The 16,075-nt window shown below is 44.8% G+C and overlaps 1 protein-coding gene across 2 annotated transcripts in view; it reads left to right on the plus strand.

Moving 5' to 3' along the window:
* Positions 1-16,075, plus strand: part of LOC105276818 (protein madd-4) — a 201,945-nt gene that overhangs the window by 184,206 nt on the left and 1,664 nt on the right. Inside the window, exons 10-23 of one of the 2 annotated variants that reach the window (XM_011334745.2) lie at positions 6,183-6,324; positions 7,186-7,279; positions 8,793-9,184; positions 10,039-10,168; positions 11,121-11,331; positions 11,721-12,031; positions 12,264-12,391; positions 12,497-12,664; positions 12,962-13,122; positions 13,326-13,415; positions 13,600-14,734; positions 14,823-14,911; positions 15,285-15,671; positions 15,744-15,888. In XM_011334745.2, the coding sequence (XP_011333047.1) occupies positions 6,183-6,324; positions 7,186-7,279; positions 8,793-9,184; positions 10,039-10,168; positions 11,121-11,331; positions 11,721-12,031; positions 12,264-12,391; positions 12,497-12,664; positions 12,962-13,122; positions 13,326-13,415; positions 13,600-14,734; positions 14,823-14,911; positions 15,285-15,671; positions 15,744-15,888 (3,583 nt within the window). The remainder of the gene's footprint in view (positions 1-6,182; positions 6,325-7,185; positions 7,280-8,792; positions 9,185-10,038; positions 10,169-11,120; positions 11,332-11,720; positions 12,032-12,263; positions 12,392-12,496; positions 12,665-12,961; positions 13,123-13,325; positions 13,416-13,599; positions 14,735-14,822; positions 14,912-15,284; positions 15,672-15,743; positions 15,889-16,075) is intronic. The other variant, XM_011334746.2, reaches the window with a different exon arrangement.

A 16,075-nucleotide genomic window follows, 5' to 3' on the forward strand; every position in this document is an offset into this window, starting at 1 on the left:
TTCCATGGAATACATATTTGGTCTTCCTGGGCGCTGGTAAAACTATTAACCGAATACTCGGCGAGAACCGTTCTAATATCCGTTCTTTTCAAGACGTGCTCTCAAAAAGGAACATCGTGATTCAATAACTGGCTTGCACTTTTGCTCCGTGTGGCAAAAGAGAGAGACATACCTGTGCTTTTCCCAGCGCACACGATTGTATCGAGTAGCAGACGAGCAGAGGGTAGAACGGCACTCTCTTCCTTCCTCCTTCCCTTCTGTCTCTCTCTCGCGCGCTCTCTCTCTCTCTCTCTCTTTCATTCTCGACGAGTAAATCGGATTTCCTCGCAGGCGAGGAATCGCGAATCGCCCGAGCGGAACACCGCGTCGTTCGCCATTCGCGGCGAATCCTTTTCCGCCGACAGCGAAAGAAAACCGCGAGGTACATATAACGTTCTCGCTCGCTCGCGAGGATCCGGTAAAAGTGCAGGCGAAACCGCCTCGCTCCTCTCCGCCGACCCGTGTACGAATTACGTTTAAACCGGGCGCGAAGTGCAGGAGAATGCGTACCCGGACCCGTGGCCCCCTGCCTCTTTCCCAGCATGCGAAAATGTCTTCCCAGCTACCGTCCAACTCGGAGCCATATTCTCCTTGGCGGAGCTCTTTGAGGATGCTCCAGGCCACATCAGCCACCAACATCAAACAGGACAATTTAGTCGCCAAATAACCGCCTCTTTGCACTCTTCCTTTCCCCCGCCGCCCTGTTCCACGCTCCACGTTGCTCGGAATCCTCGGCCTGGTAAAAGACTAGACCACCACCCCGCCCTTCTTTCCATAGCAAAGCCGAAGATAAAGAGGCAGGGAAGGGTGGTGTATCGACGCGAGGAGCTGTTACCAGCTCGGAGGGAGGAATTGAGACGCTGCGATAGATGGTGAGATATAAGTAGATAGAAGATCATGTACGTTACGTACGGAAATACGTACTCTTTCTCTCTTTTTCTCTCTCGTTCTTTTTTTTTATCCAGGATGCAGCGGAAATAATTCAGACGCGGGAGCGATTCCTTTTCAAAGTTATAACGCACAAATAAAGTCGATAAATCATTTCTGCGTTATTTACAGAAAAAATGGAATATTATTAGATTTTTTCGAGATACTTTTCAAGATCGATAATGAAAAAGACGAGAATAAGAAAAATGATAAGAAAAGCGAGTGACCTAATTTGCATGAACAATTCCCCGTTTTATATTCCACAGTATCGATGCAAGAGGAACAAATCGATGAATCCTCTTTTCCACATTAGTCTAGCTCGTCGCTCTTGAAATTTCCCGTTGTCTGAATAAAACAGAGTTACTCCTTCTCCACGAGACGGACCACGACCGAGTAATGAGCACGCACAGTTGCCGGCAGCGTTTCTTGTACCCTCGAGGGCAGCGGGAGGGAAGGAAAATGTGAGGGAAATGCACGGGAACCGAGAAGACGCGCGGTGTTTTCTCAGAGAGAGAGGACTCTCCCTTTACTCAACGAAGTCACTCTCGAAACACGTGCGAGTGCATTCGCAGTGCGTGCATACGTGCGTGCATGAATAATGTACCACCCAAGCATACATACATCCACCCTTACAACTGGATAAACGCGTAAGGCCATCGCCATCGCTGCGATTCGCCCTCGCGTTCGATGCACGATGTACGTCGTCTCCGAGAACGTGCTAACGTTGCACGTCGCCGTCGCCGCTCGTAACGAATGCGATTCAGATATCGGGGAGAGGGAAAGAATGCATCCCCTTCGACTCACGCCTCTCTCTCGGGCACCCCGACAACGTACGGCGCGGCGCCCGCAAGCGTCTCGACGCTTCCTGGCGCAGCGCTCACAATAGCCGCACTTTTCTTATTCGTGCGGCTGGCCCGCGCGTACCCCGAAAATCGCGACGGTTCCTGGAGGAATTCCAGAACTCCGATTCCGGCGCACCGATTTCGAGATTTAATGCGCGCCGCCAAACTCCGCTTGCTGTATCTCGGTCAATGACGGGGCGCAATGCACCCCGACTTATCGGGCAATCTCAAATTCAGAGAATGGCAATTTATAAAGAAAAAAATATAAGGATGAAACATAAGGAATGTGTAGAAAAGAGAAGATTTAAGATAATTGAAATTAATCACCGCTTTTCATCTCTTTTCTTTTCTAGCTTTTTCTCGCGCGCTCTCTGCGAATATTTTTTTTCTGCTTCTTTTCTTACTAATGAAAACGTAGATGTGTATATTTTATTATAAACATAATTTTCAAGTTGAAAAATCTCAACTGCGCGAGTATTTACTTAAGTTAAATAGGATTCAAATGGAAAATTGAACTTGTTTAAAATTATTTCAAGCAAGTAAAATGACATTTGCTGCAAATTTAATTCGACCTAATGTAGTCCTAATGCAATATTCGTACGCGGATCGCTCATATTTTCATAGTTTTGCTGCGAAAGAGCCAAGATTAACACCGTTCCAATCGAGAAAACAACATTTTGCGCTCATCAGTTCCGCGCAGAGTTGCAGCCGTTAAATATATCATGAGCTACATTTAAGGCACAAGAAGCCGTAGGGTAGAGATGCGGAGTTGCCGTAAAACATCTGCATAAAACATAGAGTGCTCGGATAAATTTACGCGATGGACGGGCCGGAAACGCCGCGCATACGCGTTCCGTTCACCAAAAGTTCCACCAAAATTGGGCCGCGTGCATGAGCACTTCAAAAGCCCACGATACATATTGCACAATGTTCGGACAAGTCGGCTGATACCCATTGCCGGTTCGCTGGCACACAATACTTTTTGGCACAACGCTCAAACAACCCATGTCTGTCCCCTCTAATTTTTTTCTCTTTTTCTCTCTTTCTACCAACCTCCTCCCGGTTCCGCTTCTTGTCGCGATGCCCGAGCACTTACATCCGAAAAATCGATACTCTGCCTGGAAGCCTTCCAGAATTTTCATCGCGAGGCGACTGGTCGCGCAACGTCGATTCCCTCTGTCTCGAGTCGCTCGCTGATTGCCCGGAAGTCTCGCTTCAGCGAAATAACGGATAACGAATGTACACGCGGCTCAGATGGACGAAGGGACATCGTCGTCGAGATCAGGGCGTGCTAGGAGTCGTTCAAGCGCCGACTTGGTCTTCGGTACTGTAAGCGAGATGAGTTGCGCCACGTCGTTCGGTCGCAACTTTATGACGAATGCCAGGTGCTGTAACATCCGAGGAAGTTAGTGAACACGCGTGTACGCACGCACACTTGTCCAAGTCTTGCTATCGAACGCGCACGCTTTTCACTCTCTTACAATGTTCAATTGAAATTTATGCCGCAATAAAAGTGTCGCGCGCCTCTACATGTCCGACAACGCGCGGTACTTATCTACTTGGAATTCCTCCAACTCGACCCGAAACCTCGCCCGAGCGCACATTCTGGCTCTTGAACCGCAGTTGCATCGCATGAAAGAGTTCAGTTCCACGATCGAAATCCCTCTTGCTCTCCCACCGCCTGCAGAATGCTCTTTTTCTGGGTCGTTTATATTGCCCGCGTTATTATTATAACATTTTATTATTGTAACAGGATTTGATACAGGACAGGTATTGTAACTCAAATATTAAACTGACGATTGCAAGAATATTTTCAATAAACAGATTTTAAATCATAAACGAGAAACATGAATTGCAAATGCCAAATAATCGAACTCGAAATTATCAACAGAATGACATCGACGTTTCTTATTATAGACGCAACCGTGCATGAAATAACATAATTTAAAAATTAGCAAATTTTATTTTAGTTTTCGAAATGCACGAATAAAATATCGAAGTGTTAGATTTCACATGAGTCGATGCGGACCGGATATCTGTTCTCGAAGATCAATTTTGTCACACTGTGAAACTATTGCGAATCGTAAACTCGCGCGATTCTTGTCCGGTTAGTCCTCGTTGAGGACACCCGCTGCGGATAAAATGGCCCCTCATGATCCTCAAGAATGCAACCCCGTTGCATAAATAAGGACATGACGATGAACGCCCGGGAAGATAGCAGTAAAGGATGGCGTCCTTACGAGTTTCCCGTGAACACCAGTCGTGCTCTCGAGCGAGCTGAAGTTTCTTGGCAGATACGTGAAAGGAAAAATCTCCGTAACTTCCTCGCGGAATGTAGACGTCATGGTTTATTCATGAGGTCGCTAAATGCGCCTCGTTGCACTAGATGTGTATTTATTGCGTGTATCCGCCATAATATTTCGCTGACCATTGGCCGCGATCGTGCTAATACTAGTTTATCAGTTTATACTGGTGGCAGGATCTCTTCAAGTTGTTTTTTCTTCTGCTTATCGATTCGCTTGGGCGGAATGAATTTTGAAAAATGTTAAAAAAGGGCGGTCGTAAAATCTCGTTCGGGTCAATTATTCGATCGTTTCATGAAGAACGCTTGACTTCATAAAATTCAAATGTGTTAATAAAAACGGTAAAGCTATTTAACGCGAGAATTTATATTTACCTTTACTGCACGAATCGTTTCTCTTATTTTCATTTAAAAATTTACTGCCTCGATTATTTAAGGAGATTCTGTCGCAGGATATCGCTATAAGAATACCCGAGCACCGTACATACCGCAGCGATATTTATTTTACGCAATTGACAGATAGTTATAAGCGCACCGGAACATCATATATCTCAATCTTCCAGAGAGCGAGCGCTATTTGTCTCGCGCGCGAGCACGAACAACAAATCGCCACCCCATTACGCTCATTCGCACACCCCACGCAGGCCAATGAGTGCATTACACGGGATGCCGGCTAAAGCGCGGGTAAATCTTCCCAGTCATGTGCACGCAAAAGTGCGCGGCTCCCGTGATTTACGGCGCTTCATTTCTGATCAATACACAATAGTTCGTCCCCGTTCGTTCCCTCTCTCTCTCTTCCTCTCACGCAACATCCAGGCAGCATCCAGGGAACCGACGCCCTTTCTGATAGCGATACATAAAGCTCTTGCCCGTCAGCCGTGTAGCACGGTAATGATTTCATCCGAGGCTGCGGAGTGCGCGAGCGGAGGAGCGAGGGCCTCTAGAAGACAGGAATTGATAGATTTCTCTCTTTTGTGAGCACCCGGCAGCCATGCAAATATTGAACTGAAAGCACAAGGCTCCTTAAAGCACTCCCCTACCCCGTCGAGACTCTTTCCGAGTTATATACCAGCTCGGTCGGCGTGAGAACGGGGAAAGGCGGGATGAAAAGCAAAGACAGACGCAGAGAGATGAAGGATGAAGGATGAAGGAACCCGAAGGATCAGGCATGATGAGAGACGAGGAGGAAATGCCGGGGCAGAAAGTACGGCGCCTAAAGTCGCGCGAGATCGCCGCTTTCTTTCGCGTCACCTTTTCGACTTCCGACCTCTTTCCCGAACGATGGCTTTTGCGTTTCTTCTTTATCTCCTTCCTCAGAGTTTCTTCTTTGGAATCTTCGTCTTTGTCCCTCGTTCTTTCTTCTTTCGCCACCTTCTTTCGCGAGGTTTCGCTGCGAGCGAAAAACTTGAGAACGCAACGTGTCTCGAACGAGACTTTCCGAGACTTCGGCGAAATTAGGACCGAAAATGCGAGATCCGGCGGAATTTTAAATTAAACTGTGCTTTGGTATTAGCGTAGCCCGGAATGTAGTGTTTCGTGCGCCAACTTGCCCGTCCCGTTAATGCCTCGCGAGGAGTTTCGATTGCATCTTTCCCTACTTTCCGCGGTACACCGCAGTCTTCTGACTTATCCTTTGTCAAATGGACTTTTTAATGGCCTTGTTTCGTACTTCTCCGTTAAGCCAAGCCAGATGAAACATCGTCAAAATGGGGGAGCTTTAACGGAACAGCAAAATGTATCAAATAAATGTTTTACATTCGTCTAATCGCGGAGCAACTTAATTATGAATCGATCTTTGCGCGTAACTCTCGTATCATAAAATTGCAATTACGTCACACGTAGATTATTATTCTCGCGTTACATCACCGCGAACATTACCGTTCTTATTTCGATTCGCTTAAACAAACGTAATTGCCCCGCGCGCACGATAAATTGCTGGCGTCTCCGCACGCGAACTTCGTTCTACCTCGGCTGTTATAAGCGCGTGTATTATTCCTCGCTCTTCATCGGCCCCCATTGCATCTTATTACAATTCTACACGGAGTGTGCATTTTAACTTTTTATTTATGCAGTGCTCCGCGAGCTGCGGCACCGGAATACGGACGAGGACGATCGAATGCAGAGACGGCGTTGGTGCCATCTCTGGGGACTGCGACCCTGCGGAACGTCCCCATACCAAACAGGAGTGCAAGACGAACGTCGCTTGTCCCACATGTAATTGCGTTATGTTCTCCCCGAGTTAAACTCGTGTTCGCGATCGAACGGCGATTAATTTAACGCGCGCCCCGGAAGGAACGACCGGAAAACTCATACGCGACGTACCGCTAAGCTAATTACGACGAGCAATTACAGGCGATTCTACGCGAAGGCTGTGGTAACTTGATAACACCCGGTATTATCGAGCTTCCGCTTGAATTTCAGCTCGCGAACCGCGACACGAAATCTCGCGCTATATATAATTTCGGAAAACACCTCTGACATCTTAAAATTCTCGCGTGGAACATAGAGAAGGCAGATGTTCGTAAAACCTGCCTCTGGAGAAGCGTTTCTCGCGAGTGTCGCCCAAGGAGTCCGTGGGGCGAAAAGGGAGAAGATCTGTGAAATAATCCCTCGCTTGGCACCCCGACTCCGCTCGTTTAAGGGATATTAATGCGTGTAGCGCGTGTTGCCGGCAAGGACCACCAAAAATCAGGCTCGAGCCCCATCGCGATTCGCTCTCGCGTCTGCAATAGAACACTAATTTCCGGATCCTCGGGCTTCGCGGTGAAGCGGATATTTCTTTTCGTTAGATCATGACTTCCGTGTTTTTATCTCGCATCGTTATCGCTCATCTCGTAATTCGCGAGTAATTCGTGAATATCGCACACACGAGATCCGCGGCGACGTGTCGTTTGTCGCCCGCAAAATGGCGCGATTGGGCGATTTACGAAGCGTTGTCGGGATGTGTACGCGTTCGATCGCGCAGAACGAACCTCGGGAATAACGTCGCGAGCTAGAAAAATATCGGGAAACGCGGTGGTCGTAAGCGAAGGCAGCGTGCATAGGAAATGACACGGCATACGAAATGTTATCTAGATGAAGACGGTATGATGCAGCCGCTGGTGCAGCCGTATCCGCTGTCTCCGGTGTCGGAGAAGCTGATGGACCAGCCGATACCCTCCGAGTCGACGTAAGTACCGTTTTCTCGTAAACTTCGTATTACGTGTAATGCTACTATATACATACGTACACAGCTTGTATATTTATTAGCACTTTCTATCGTCGAACACGTTTTGCAACGCACGTGTCGACATTATAGATATTTTTATGTAAGTTTTATAATTTTAGATAGTCTATGTACTCTCTTCCAGGCAGAAGTATATATTCTATATAATTGGCATAGATATTATTTATAAATATAATTATAAATAAAAGGGATTTCTCTTACGCTATATTTAATAATTACGCGAGTTACGATTACACGTGTGGGTTTGTGTTGTTTGTAATGTTTATTAACAAAAGTGGAAGACGTTCTTACTTTACAGATTCCGATATTTTTAATTTCGATACACAATGTAATTATACGCCGAATTGCGTTCTGTTATTTACGAAGGTATAGAATCGGTTAGTAGCAAAATTGATCAGATATAATATTTTATTTAGGGCAGTTAAAAAATGGAAGAGAACGCTTCTCGCGCAAACGTTTTTCCGTTTCATCGGATTTATCGCGTTTATAGAGACCAACAAATAACGCACTTTTATTTTTTCATGGCGAGATTTGTAAAATGCAAGAAGGAAAGAAATTACTATTTTGTTTGCTATAATTTAAAATCCAATTTAGATGGTCTGCGAAGCGACCACCAAACGTGATTAATTCATCAAGTTCTCGGGCCGTATAAACTTTCCGTTTCGCTATAATCCTCGCGGGATATGTAACATCGATCGCAATTCGAGAACAATAGCAGCGGCTTTAGAACAACCATTACTACCACTAGTGAGATTCCATAAGATGTTAGACCTAGATTCTCTTCTGTCAGCGTTTATAACTTTCTCTCGGTGTGCGATATTATTTGACAATTTCATCGTAACTTTAATGCCGTACAACACGTGTTATCTTCCGTTACCAAAACAATCTCATCCGTCACAAATCTATTTTGTACGAGGATAAATGGAAACGTGATTTTAACTGATTACACACGCGTTGTTGTGCTTCAATCTGCCATTCTTAATTTTTAGTAAATTTCTATGCTGACGAACGTAATTAAATTTTGAAAAATAACATGTTTGAAATTGAAATTCATATTTAATTTTTAAAAACTTTTCATTTAAATGTTAATATTAAAAAATTTTTAATTCGCTTTGTTTGAAAAGACGTGCTACGAAGTTGATTTCAAGTAATTCCTCCTAATCCGTATAAAGTGCCGCATCAAATTTAGATTTTTTCTCAGTAGAAATTGATCATGTTCCAAGCAGCCCTTCTTTCTATATTTATCAAAAATGATTTACCTGCACTTTTGGCTCCGTTTAAATGCACATACGAAAATGGCCTACGAAATCTCGGCGGCGCATCGCACTTTTCATCCCTCCGTGACCCAAAAGTCCCGGTTACCGGAATTTCCGGTCGGATGCGCGTCCCTCTAGCTTATTATCTCGCCGACGCGAGTCGACGGGGTTCCGGGAGATCAATCGTGGTGCTTTCGCAGGTTCATCCCTGAGGAATGGTCCCCCTGCAGCGTGACCTGCGGCGAGGGTGTCAGGCACCGGGAAGTGCAGTGCAAGATATTCCTCGAGTTCAGCCAGACCATCGCCAAGCTGCCGGACAGCCAGTGCTCCGGTCCGAAGCCCGTTGAGACGGAGAAGTGCGTAATGGAGCCGTGTAACCTCCTGGAGAACAGTCTCTACAGGATCGATACGGTTGGCGATAGCGGATACGCCGACTCGGGCCTGACCGACTCGTACAGTAGATCATCGTCCGGCAGTTCCGGCGGAAGCGGTTACGACAGCGGCATCAAGGTCGCCCCGGGTAGCGACGTGCAGACTACGTACTCGTGGAAGGAAGCTGGATACACCTCCTGCAGTGCTACTTGCTTGGGAGGTAATCGGCTATTGTCTCCGCCAAGATCGCTTCTGATAATGGTCCACGACGGGCCGGACGGATAGGAGGAAGGTCGGCGGAAGGGGGAGACTGGACCACCCGGGTGGTCCTGGTTTCGACTTCGACGCGTCACGCATGGATTTTCGATGATGGATGGTTTCCGCTGATGGTTCGCTTGAAACGTGTTGATCCTATGCTAATGAGCGAGGCGAGGGGAAGCGAGGAAAATTATTTCTTCCATTCACTATTCGATCTCGTGGACGATATTTGTGAATAAGAGACGTGACGCACGCAGAACGAGCAGAATGGGGTTTGTGTAATGCCGGCATTAATCGTGCTCATCGAGTGGGATTAGCGAAACGAATTTAACTCGTCGAGTCGCAGCGTTCAATTAGCCCAACGAAATCGATGTCGTTGTGCAATCAACGGCGCTCAGTTATAATCGTATTAAGATTAGCCTTGCGTCTTGACTACCATACAAAGGACAAATGGTACCACTCGAGCAGATTATCTATAGTTTACGAAGGATCATGCGCCTTGATTATGCACGACGACGGATTTCTTCGTATAAATCCAAGGCATCAAGATTGCATTATCTTCCAGATGTTCCTTTTACATAAAATCCTTACTTCTAAGTATTTGTGTTTTAATAATTGTGTGTTATATTATAATGGAACGTAGACACGATGGAAAGTAAATGTTTCATAAGTTCAAAGTGCTTAATAAAATTGAGATTAGTATTAAGATTAAAACTCGAATTAAGAAACTTTCAGAAAATAATTGCACAATTGCAGTCTTATAATATCTGGAAGTGTGAAGCAACGTGTGATTCAACGTGCACATCTCTTTCCTAGGTGTTCAGGATCTTATCATAAATTGCGTGCGTGATGACACCGGAAAAACCGTGATGCCGCTCCTGTGCTCTGCGGAGACGAAGCCGGAGTCAAGAGTGCGAGTATGCAACGACGTTCCGTGTCCTCCCAGGTAAAGCGACGGATATCGATTAGCTCAGTATCTAAATATTGGGATGCTGCGCGTTCCATAGTGTTTGAGTTGTTGCTATTAATTCCAAGTACGGCACTTAAAACTTCGGATCACTATCCTAATATCCTAATTGAAGCTGCTTTAGCTTCGTTAATATTCATAGCACAAATATATATTTTCATTAAACATTAAATTTTTTATCCAATATAGTATTATCGTTATCTTCGCCAAATATGTTAGAATTTCATTAAAAAATTTTTGATGACAAAACTCGTTGACCAATATTGGCTGAACTTTATTTTAAGTTATATACAACGTCTTTTATCAGCTTTCTCTCTTGATGGAAGTAACTTGGATGTCTTGACATTATTTGACATTTTATAGATATAGACATTACTTTGTGATCTTAAATAATAACTTGATATTTGTACATTTTGACGTTGACTGCGTGCTAACATTCAGCGTTGGTTGGTTGTCATGTCTCGATTTATCAGAGTTCACAAATTACTTGAAAAGGACCACAATCGTGAGTCGAAACGTTGTATATAACTTAAAATAAAGTTCAGCCAATATTGGTCAACGAGTTTTGTCATCAAAAATTATTGTATTAAATTTTTTATTAATTGACATACATAGCTTTACGAATACTTTGCTCAAATGTGTAAATATTATAGACAGAACAGAGATATAAAGTAATACTTATTTCATGCTTTTCATTTTTACGTTGAGACTTTATTAGCCTTTTCTGTTCTAATGATCTATTATAACAATAATTAATTAAATAATTTTTATCTTCTTACTTTATCTTCATAACACATTAAAAAAGATCACTTTGAATAATCTATGCTAGATGAGGAATGATTATTGGGCAATCTTATTTGACTTGATGCTAAGCGTGTTCAATTCCCCATAATCTGCGCGATTTTTCTTGACGAGACGTCCGCGTTTGCAGATGGAATTACAGCGAGTTCTCCACTTGCATGAGCCCTTGTGGTATCGGCATACAGACCCGTGATGTTACCTGTATTCACGAGGTGACGCACGGCACCGGCAAGGCGGTGCCCGTTCCGAATTACATGTGTCCGCAACCACCACCCGCCGACAGACGATACTGCAATGTCTTGGATTGCCCTGTCAAGTGGAACGTAGGGGAATGGGGAAAGGTACATATTTATACATGTTGATGCAAAGACTTGATCATCTCGGAAGCAGCTCTCTGTTGCACACGAGACCGTTGAGCGGAATGCTATCTCTTTCTCTCATTTAATAAATAATAATTTTATGAAAGTATAATATTTCACACAAAAGTTTCCTGTTCCGAAGATCTCACAGAGGAAAAAATCGTAATACTTTGTTTATTCCGATTGTAGCTATGCACAAAAGAAAAATTGAAATTTGTAACAGTCGCTCCTTTTAATTAAATTCTCCTAACGCCTTATAAATAAATTGTTCACCTAGAATGTTGTAATTAGATGTTTGTTTTATGTAACAATATTATACTCTAAAATTCGCTGGACTCCTTCGAAGGCTTGAATTGATCGCGTAATTTTAGTGCTCAAAATCGTGCGGCGGTGGTGTGAAGAAACGATCGGTGCTCTGCGAGCAAATAATGGCACAGGGTCGTAAACAAAGTCGCCAAGAACAAGATTGTCCGCCTCAAAAACCAGCCAACGAAAAGCCTTGCAATACCAGGGCCTGTCATGGTTCGGACCTGAGCGTGCCGCCGATAATCACCATCTTAAACACGACCTACAATCAAACGGATATCAACGCAAAGGTGGACTTGAAGATTGGTGGAACCGCCAAGGTTTTTCAAGGGACGGCATCCGTCAAAATTCGTTGCCCCGTCAGAAAGTTCGACAAGTAAGAGCGAGCTTTACTGTAATGATAATAATTGATGTGTGTAATGTGGTGAGCAGGAATAATTTTACAAAATGTTTATAATTATTATATACTTAATTATTCTATAATCATTAATTCCAGAATAATCCGATCATAATTATTAATTATATTAATAATTGAATATATATCTGGAATTAATAATCGTAGAATAATTACATCTATAATAATATAACAAACATAATGAAATTATCAGAGCACAGATCATGTGGACGAAAGACAACAAGGAAATACGAAAGTCAAGAAAGTACAAGATCAGCAGAAAGGGAGCTCTGAAGATAATCGATATAACTTCTTCGGATTCGGGGATCTATGCCTGCTTGGGTAAGCGATCTGTCTCACGTGCGGTGTTATGGGTTTTGCCGCGATCTCGATACATCGCCTCATGAGACAATATGTACATAATATGTTAAATTCTTTTTTTTCTAGCGGGAAATTCGCACGCAGAGACACATTTGATAGTGAAATATCGCTCGAAGGAGCAGATAAGTAGCGAGGAATATTTACGACTCGGCAATTCCGTTCACCTGCAACGAAACGTGAATCTCGACTCGGCCCCGGCGAATTCGGGCGAGAGTCCATACACCGATCACATAGGTAAGCAAAATACGCGAATCGAAAGGGAAAGAATATATATTTGTTTAAAGAATATATAATACGTGCTCGTCCCTCTCGTTTTCACATAGCAATAGTGATAAAAAAATATTCCACCGATTACGTGCGAAATTTGTTCGATTGAAAAATGTAAAATAAGAAAATTTGCAAATCTCGTGCGAATATTAATTTTTTTATACGATTCTTTAAGGCTACGCGCACCATCTTAAAAGTTGGAATTAAAATTCGCCGTATGTTAATAAAACTTGAGTTTCTCATTTCTGATATATTTTGCCGCAGTCTACGGAAAAAGTTTTGACAGCGAGGACCTGAGCCACGAGCGTGCGTTTCCCAACAATAAACCGACGAGAAAGCCGCATCAGAAGAAGCAGAAGACCAGCCCCGCTCCGTCGGATGCCACGATGATGCACAAGGAGCACACGGTCACCACGCTGAATCAGGTACTTACAAGGAAAAGAAAGATTGTTTTAGCAGATTTTGTTCTCTAATCCGCGGTATAATACTTCGCGCTTCGTTCATTCTTAAAATTGCTTGACTAACGCACTTACGCCAAACTAACTCTCTGGTGATGGTTCAATGTTTCGATGCTTTGCGCTCCCTGGACTAACTTTCCTTGGTGTCGTTATTTTCAACTATCGATCAGCCGGGGTACCACGAATCCGTGGAATTGCCCGCTCCGTCGAGCGCCTCCACTCTCGTGCCACACCTGAGCTACTTGGTGTCGAGTCTGAAGGTAAGAAGACGTGTGCGAGCTCCTTTGCGAACTTAGTACTGTACGTGCGTCCCGTCCACCTTGTGTGTCCTGTCGCATTGCTGCAGTAAATTCTTTCGACAATTTACTCGACGGTTCCGACGCGACGTGACACGTAACAAGTCGGCCAGATTCTGACGTTCGGTATTAACACGCTTTACGACAGGCCTATTGGCCGTTTCGCAGCGAGACCTCCACGAGATACAGCAACCACGGGAGCAACCGCGTCTCCACGCCGTTTATCAGCGAAGGGACGGCGGCGACCGGTCAGCACAGGATATCCAGCGGACAGCACAACTTGATGTACCAGAGCATAGACGAGACCTTTGACAACTTGTACCGGAACACCGCCATTCCTGACGAGACGTTCGGTCCAGACGAGGAGCGGATATTCATCGACGTCGATCCTTACGACCTGAACGAGTCTATATTCGGACCGCAGCACGGCAGCGATGCCAAATCGATGACCGGCGCGACGGAGAAAGTGGACGACAAACACACCGCGAGGCAGGACATCGATTACATCGAGGAGTCCCTGAAAAATGTAAAGAGGCAGTGGCAAGAATCGAGAGAGGAACACGGAAGTCGCACGAGTACCACGTCCAAGAGTCACGTTCGCGGCACGATCGTGACCGAGTCCGTCACGTCACCGGAGAACGGTGCGACGAACGCGTACTACCTCGAGGACTCGAGCACGCGGAGGGAAGTGCCGGCAAAGGAGGGCGGCAACTATGAAAACGATGGTGATAAATCCATCGATCACGACTGGAGGAACTTGAGAAACGACGATTCGTCGACCGTCACGTCCACGACGACGTCCAAGAGTCGCGGGAACCGGTTGAGGATATCGCCGGATCAGAATCTGCGTCGCAGTATGAGCCACGCGAACAGGAGTACGATCGAGTACAGCGACGCGTTCCTCGAGGAGGACGAGGAGGAGCCGGACAAGCGAAGGCCCGAACCACACGTGGAAAATCGCACGACGGACTACTCGACTATGCGATTTCCGGCTGGCCGCGATCTGGAGAGTAGAGGAGCCAGGGAGGATACGACGTCGACGGATGACCGGCGACTGAGCGTTGTCGAGGAGGATCCCGACGAGGACGTGAACTTATCTCGAGAGAAGGATCGTCTCGAATTCGCGGGGAAAAGCCTATCGGTTAATCCAAAGGCAGTGTTTGAAGAAAGGCAGCGTTCGACCGATGGAGATGGACCCGCGAACGTTTTGACTTTTGCCTCCGTGGGAACGAGGGAAGATAACACGACGAAGGATCCCATTCTAGAATCGCTCGCCGCATTAGGTAAGACTTGTTGGATGGTTCTTATTTGAATGCCGTTATCTTGATGTATGTTAAGTAGTCCGATAATTAAACGGGAATTGCAACGCAGCTGCGGATGATGCGGAGAACCTGATGTTCGAGTGGGTCACTACCGACTGGTCAAAGTGTTCCCAAACTTGCGGAGGAAGCGGATTCCAGGTAAGATCAACTCGGTTTGAACATCGTCTGCAATTTGTTCAAGTAAACTTTGTTAAATTGAGAAAGAAAATTTGTTTGAAAAATTGCTGTCGTTATTTGAAACATGATTAATGTTAACCAACTGCTTGACAAACGATGAATGATAAATGATAACAAAACATTGAAATTTTGGAGATAATGAAATTTAAAAATTCAGAATTATTATGTATTTTCCGAGATGGAACTATACAATGCATTTTTCTGTGTTAAAATTATTGTATTAATTTAACACTTTAAATATTTTATTAAAATATTTTAAAATCCATCAAACTCAATAAGAATACATACATATGAAATTGTATCGAAATTATACCTTTTCTTTAATTTTTTGCAGATGCGGGGTGCACAATGTACAGTTCGATCAGCGAAAGTGATCAACAACTCCACGCGCGTAATGCGAAGAACCGTCATCGACGCGAGACTGTGCGAGGAAGCCGGTCATGCTGTGCCCGAGAAGGTGAGATCGTGTGGAACGGGATTATGCCCTCAATGGCACGCGACGGAATGGACCCCGTGCGAAACGTCCAGATGCTTTAATTGGAAGACGGCGATGCAGAAGCGAGACGTTAGCTGTCGCTTGGTGTACGACACGAAGAATGGTTGGGAGAACGTCACGCTGCTGGATCCGAGCAAGTGCGACGAAGCCTCGAGGCCGCTACAGAGACAAGAGTGCTACAACGATGCCTGCAAAGGTGTCTGGAGGGTTGGCGAATGGAGCGAGGTAAATGCGATTGCAAGTACGAAAACGGTAACGCGACAGTGCTCACTAATAATATTGTCGAATTGCACACAGTGCACCGCATCCTGCGAGAAAGATGGTATCAAGTACAGAATTCTGCAGTGCGTTTGGTTCGGTACAAAGAAGCCGGCGGGGAACGCCTGCAGAGATATATCACGACCGCCTGTCATGAAGATTTGCAGAGGTCCGCCTTGTTCTGGTAGGTATCTTCAAGGGACAATAATATTCTCAAAATTTAATATTTATACAGGGTGTCCCGGGTTTTAACCGACAAACTGCGGGAGCATATTCTACTAGTGGAAATAAGAAAAAATTCTTATATCGAGTTTGCTTAGAAATGCTTTATTACAAAGTTATAAACCAATATTGAAAAGAAATATCAGATA

Source organism: Ooceraea biroi, chromosome 2 (genome assembly GCF_003672135.1).
Source record: "Ooceraea biroi isolate clonal line C1 chromosome 2, Obir_v5.4, whole genome shotgun sequence".
Taxonomy (NCBI): domain Eukaryota; kingdom Metazoa; phylum Arthropoda; class Insecta; order Hymenoptera; family Formicidae; genus Ooceraea; species Ooceraea biroi.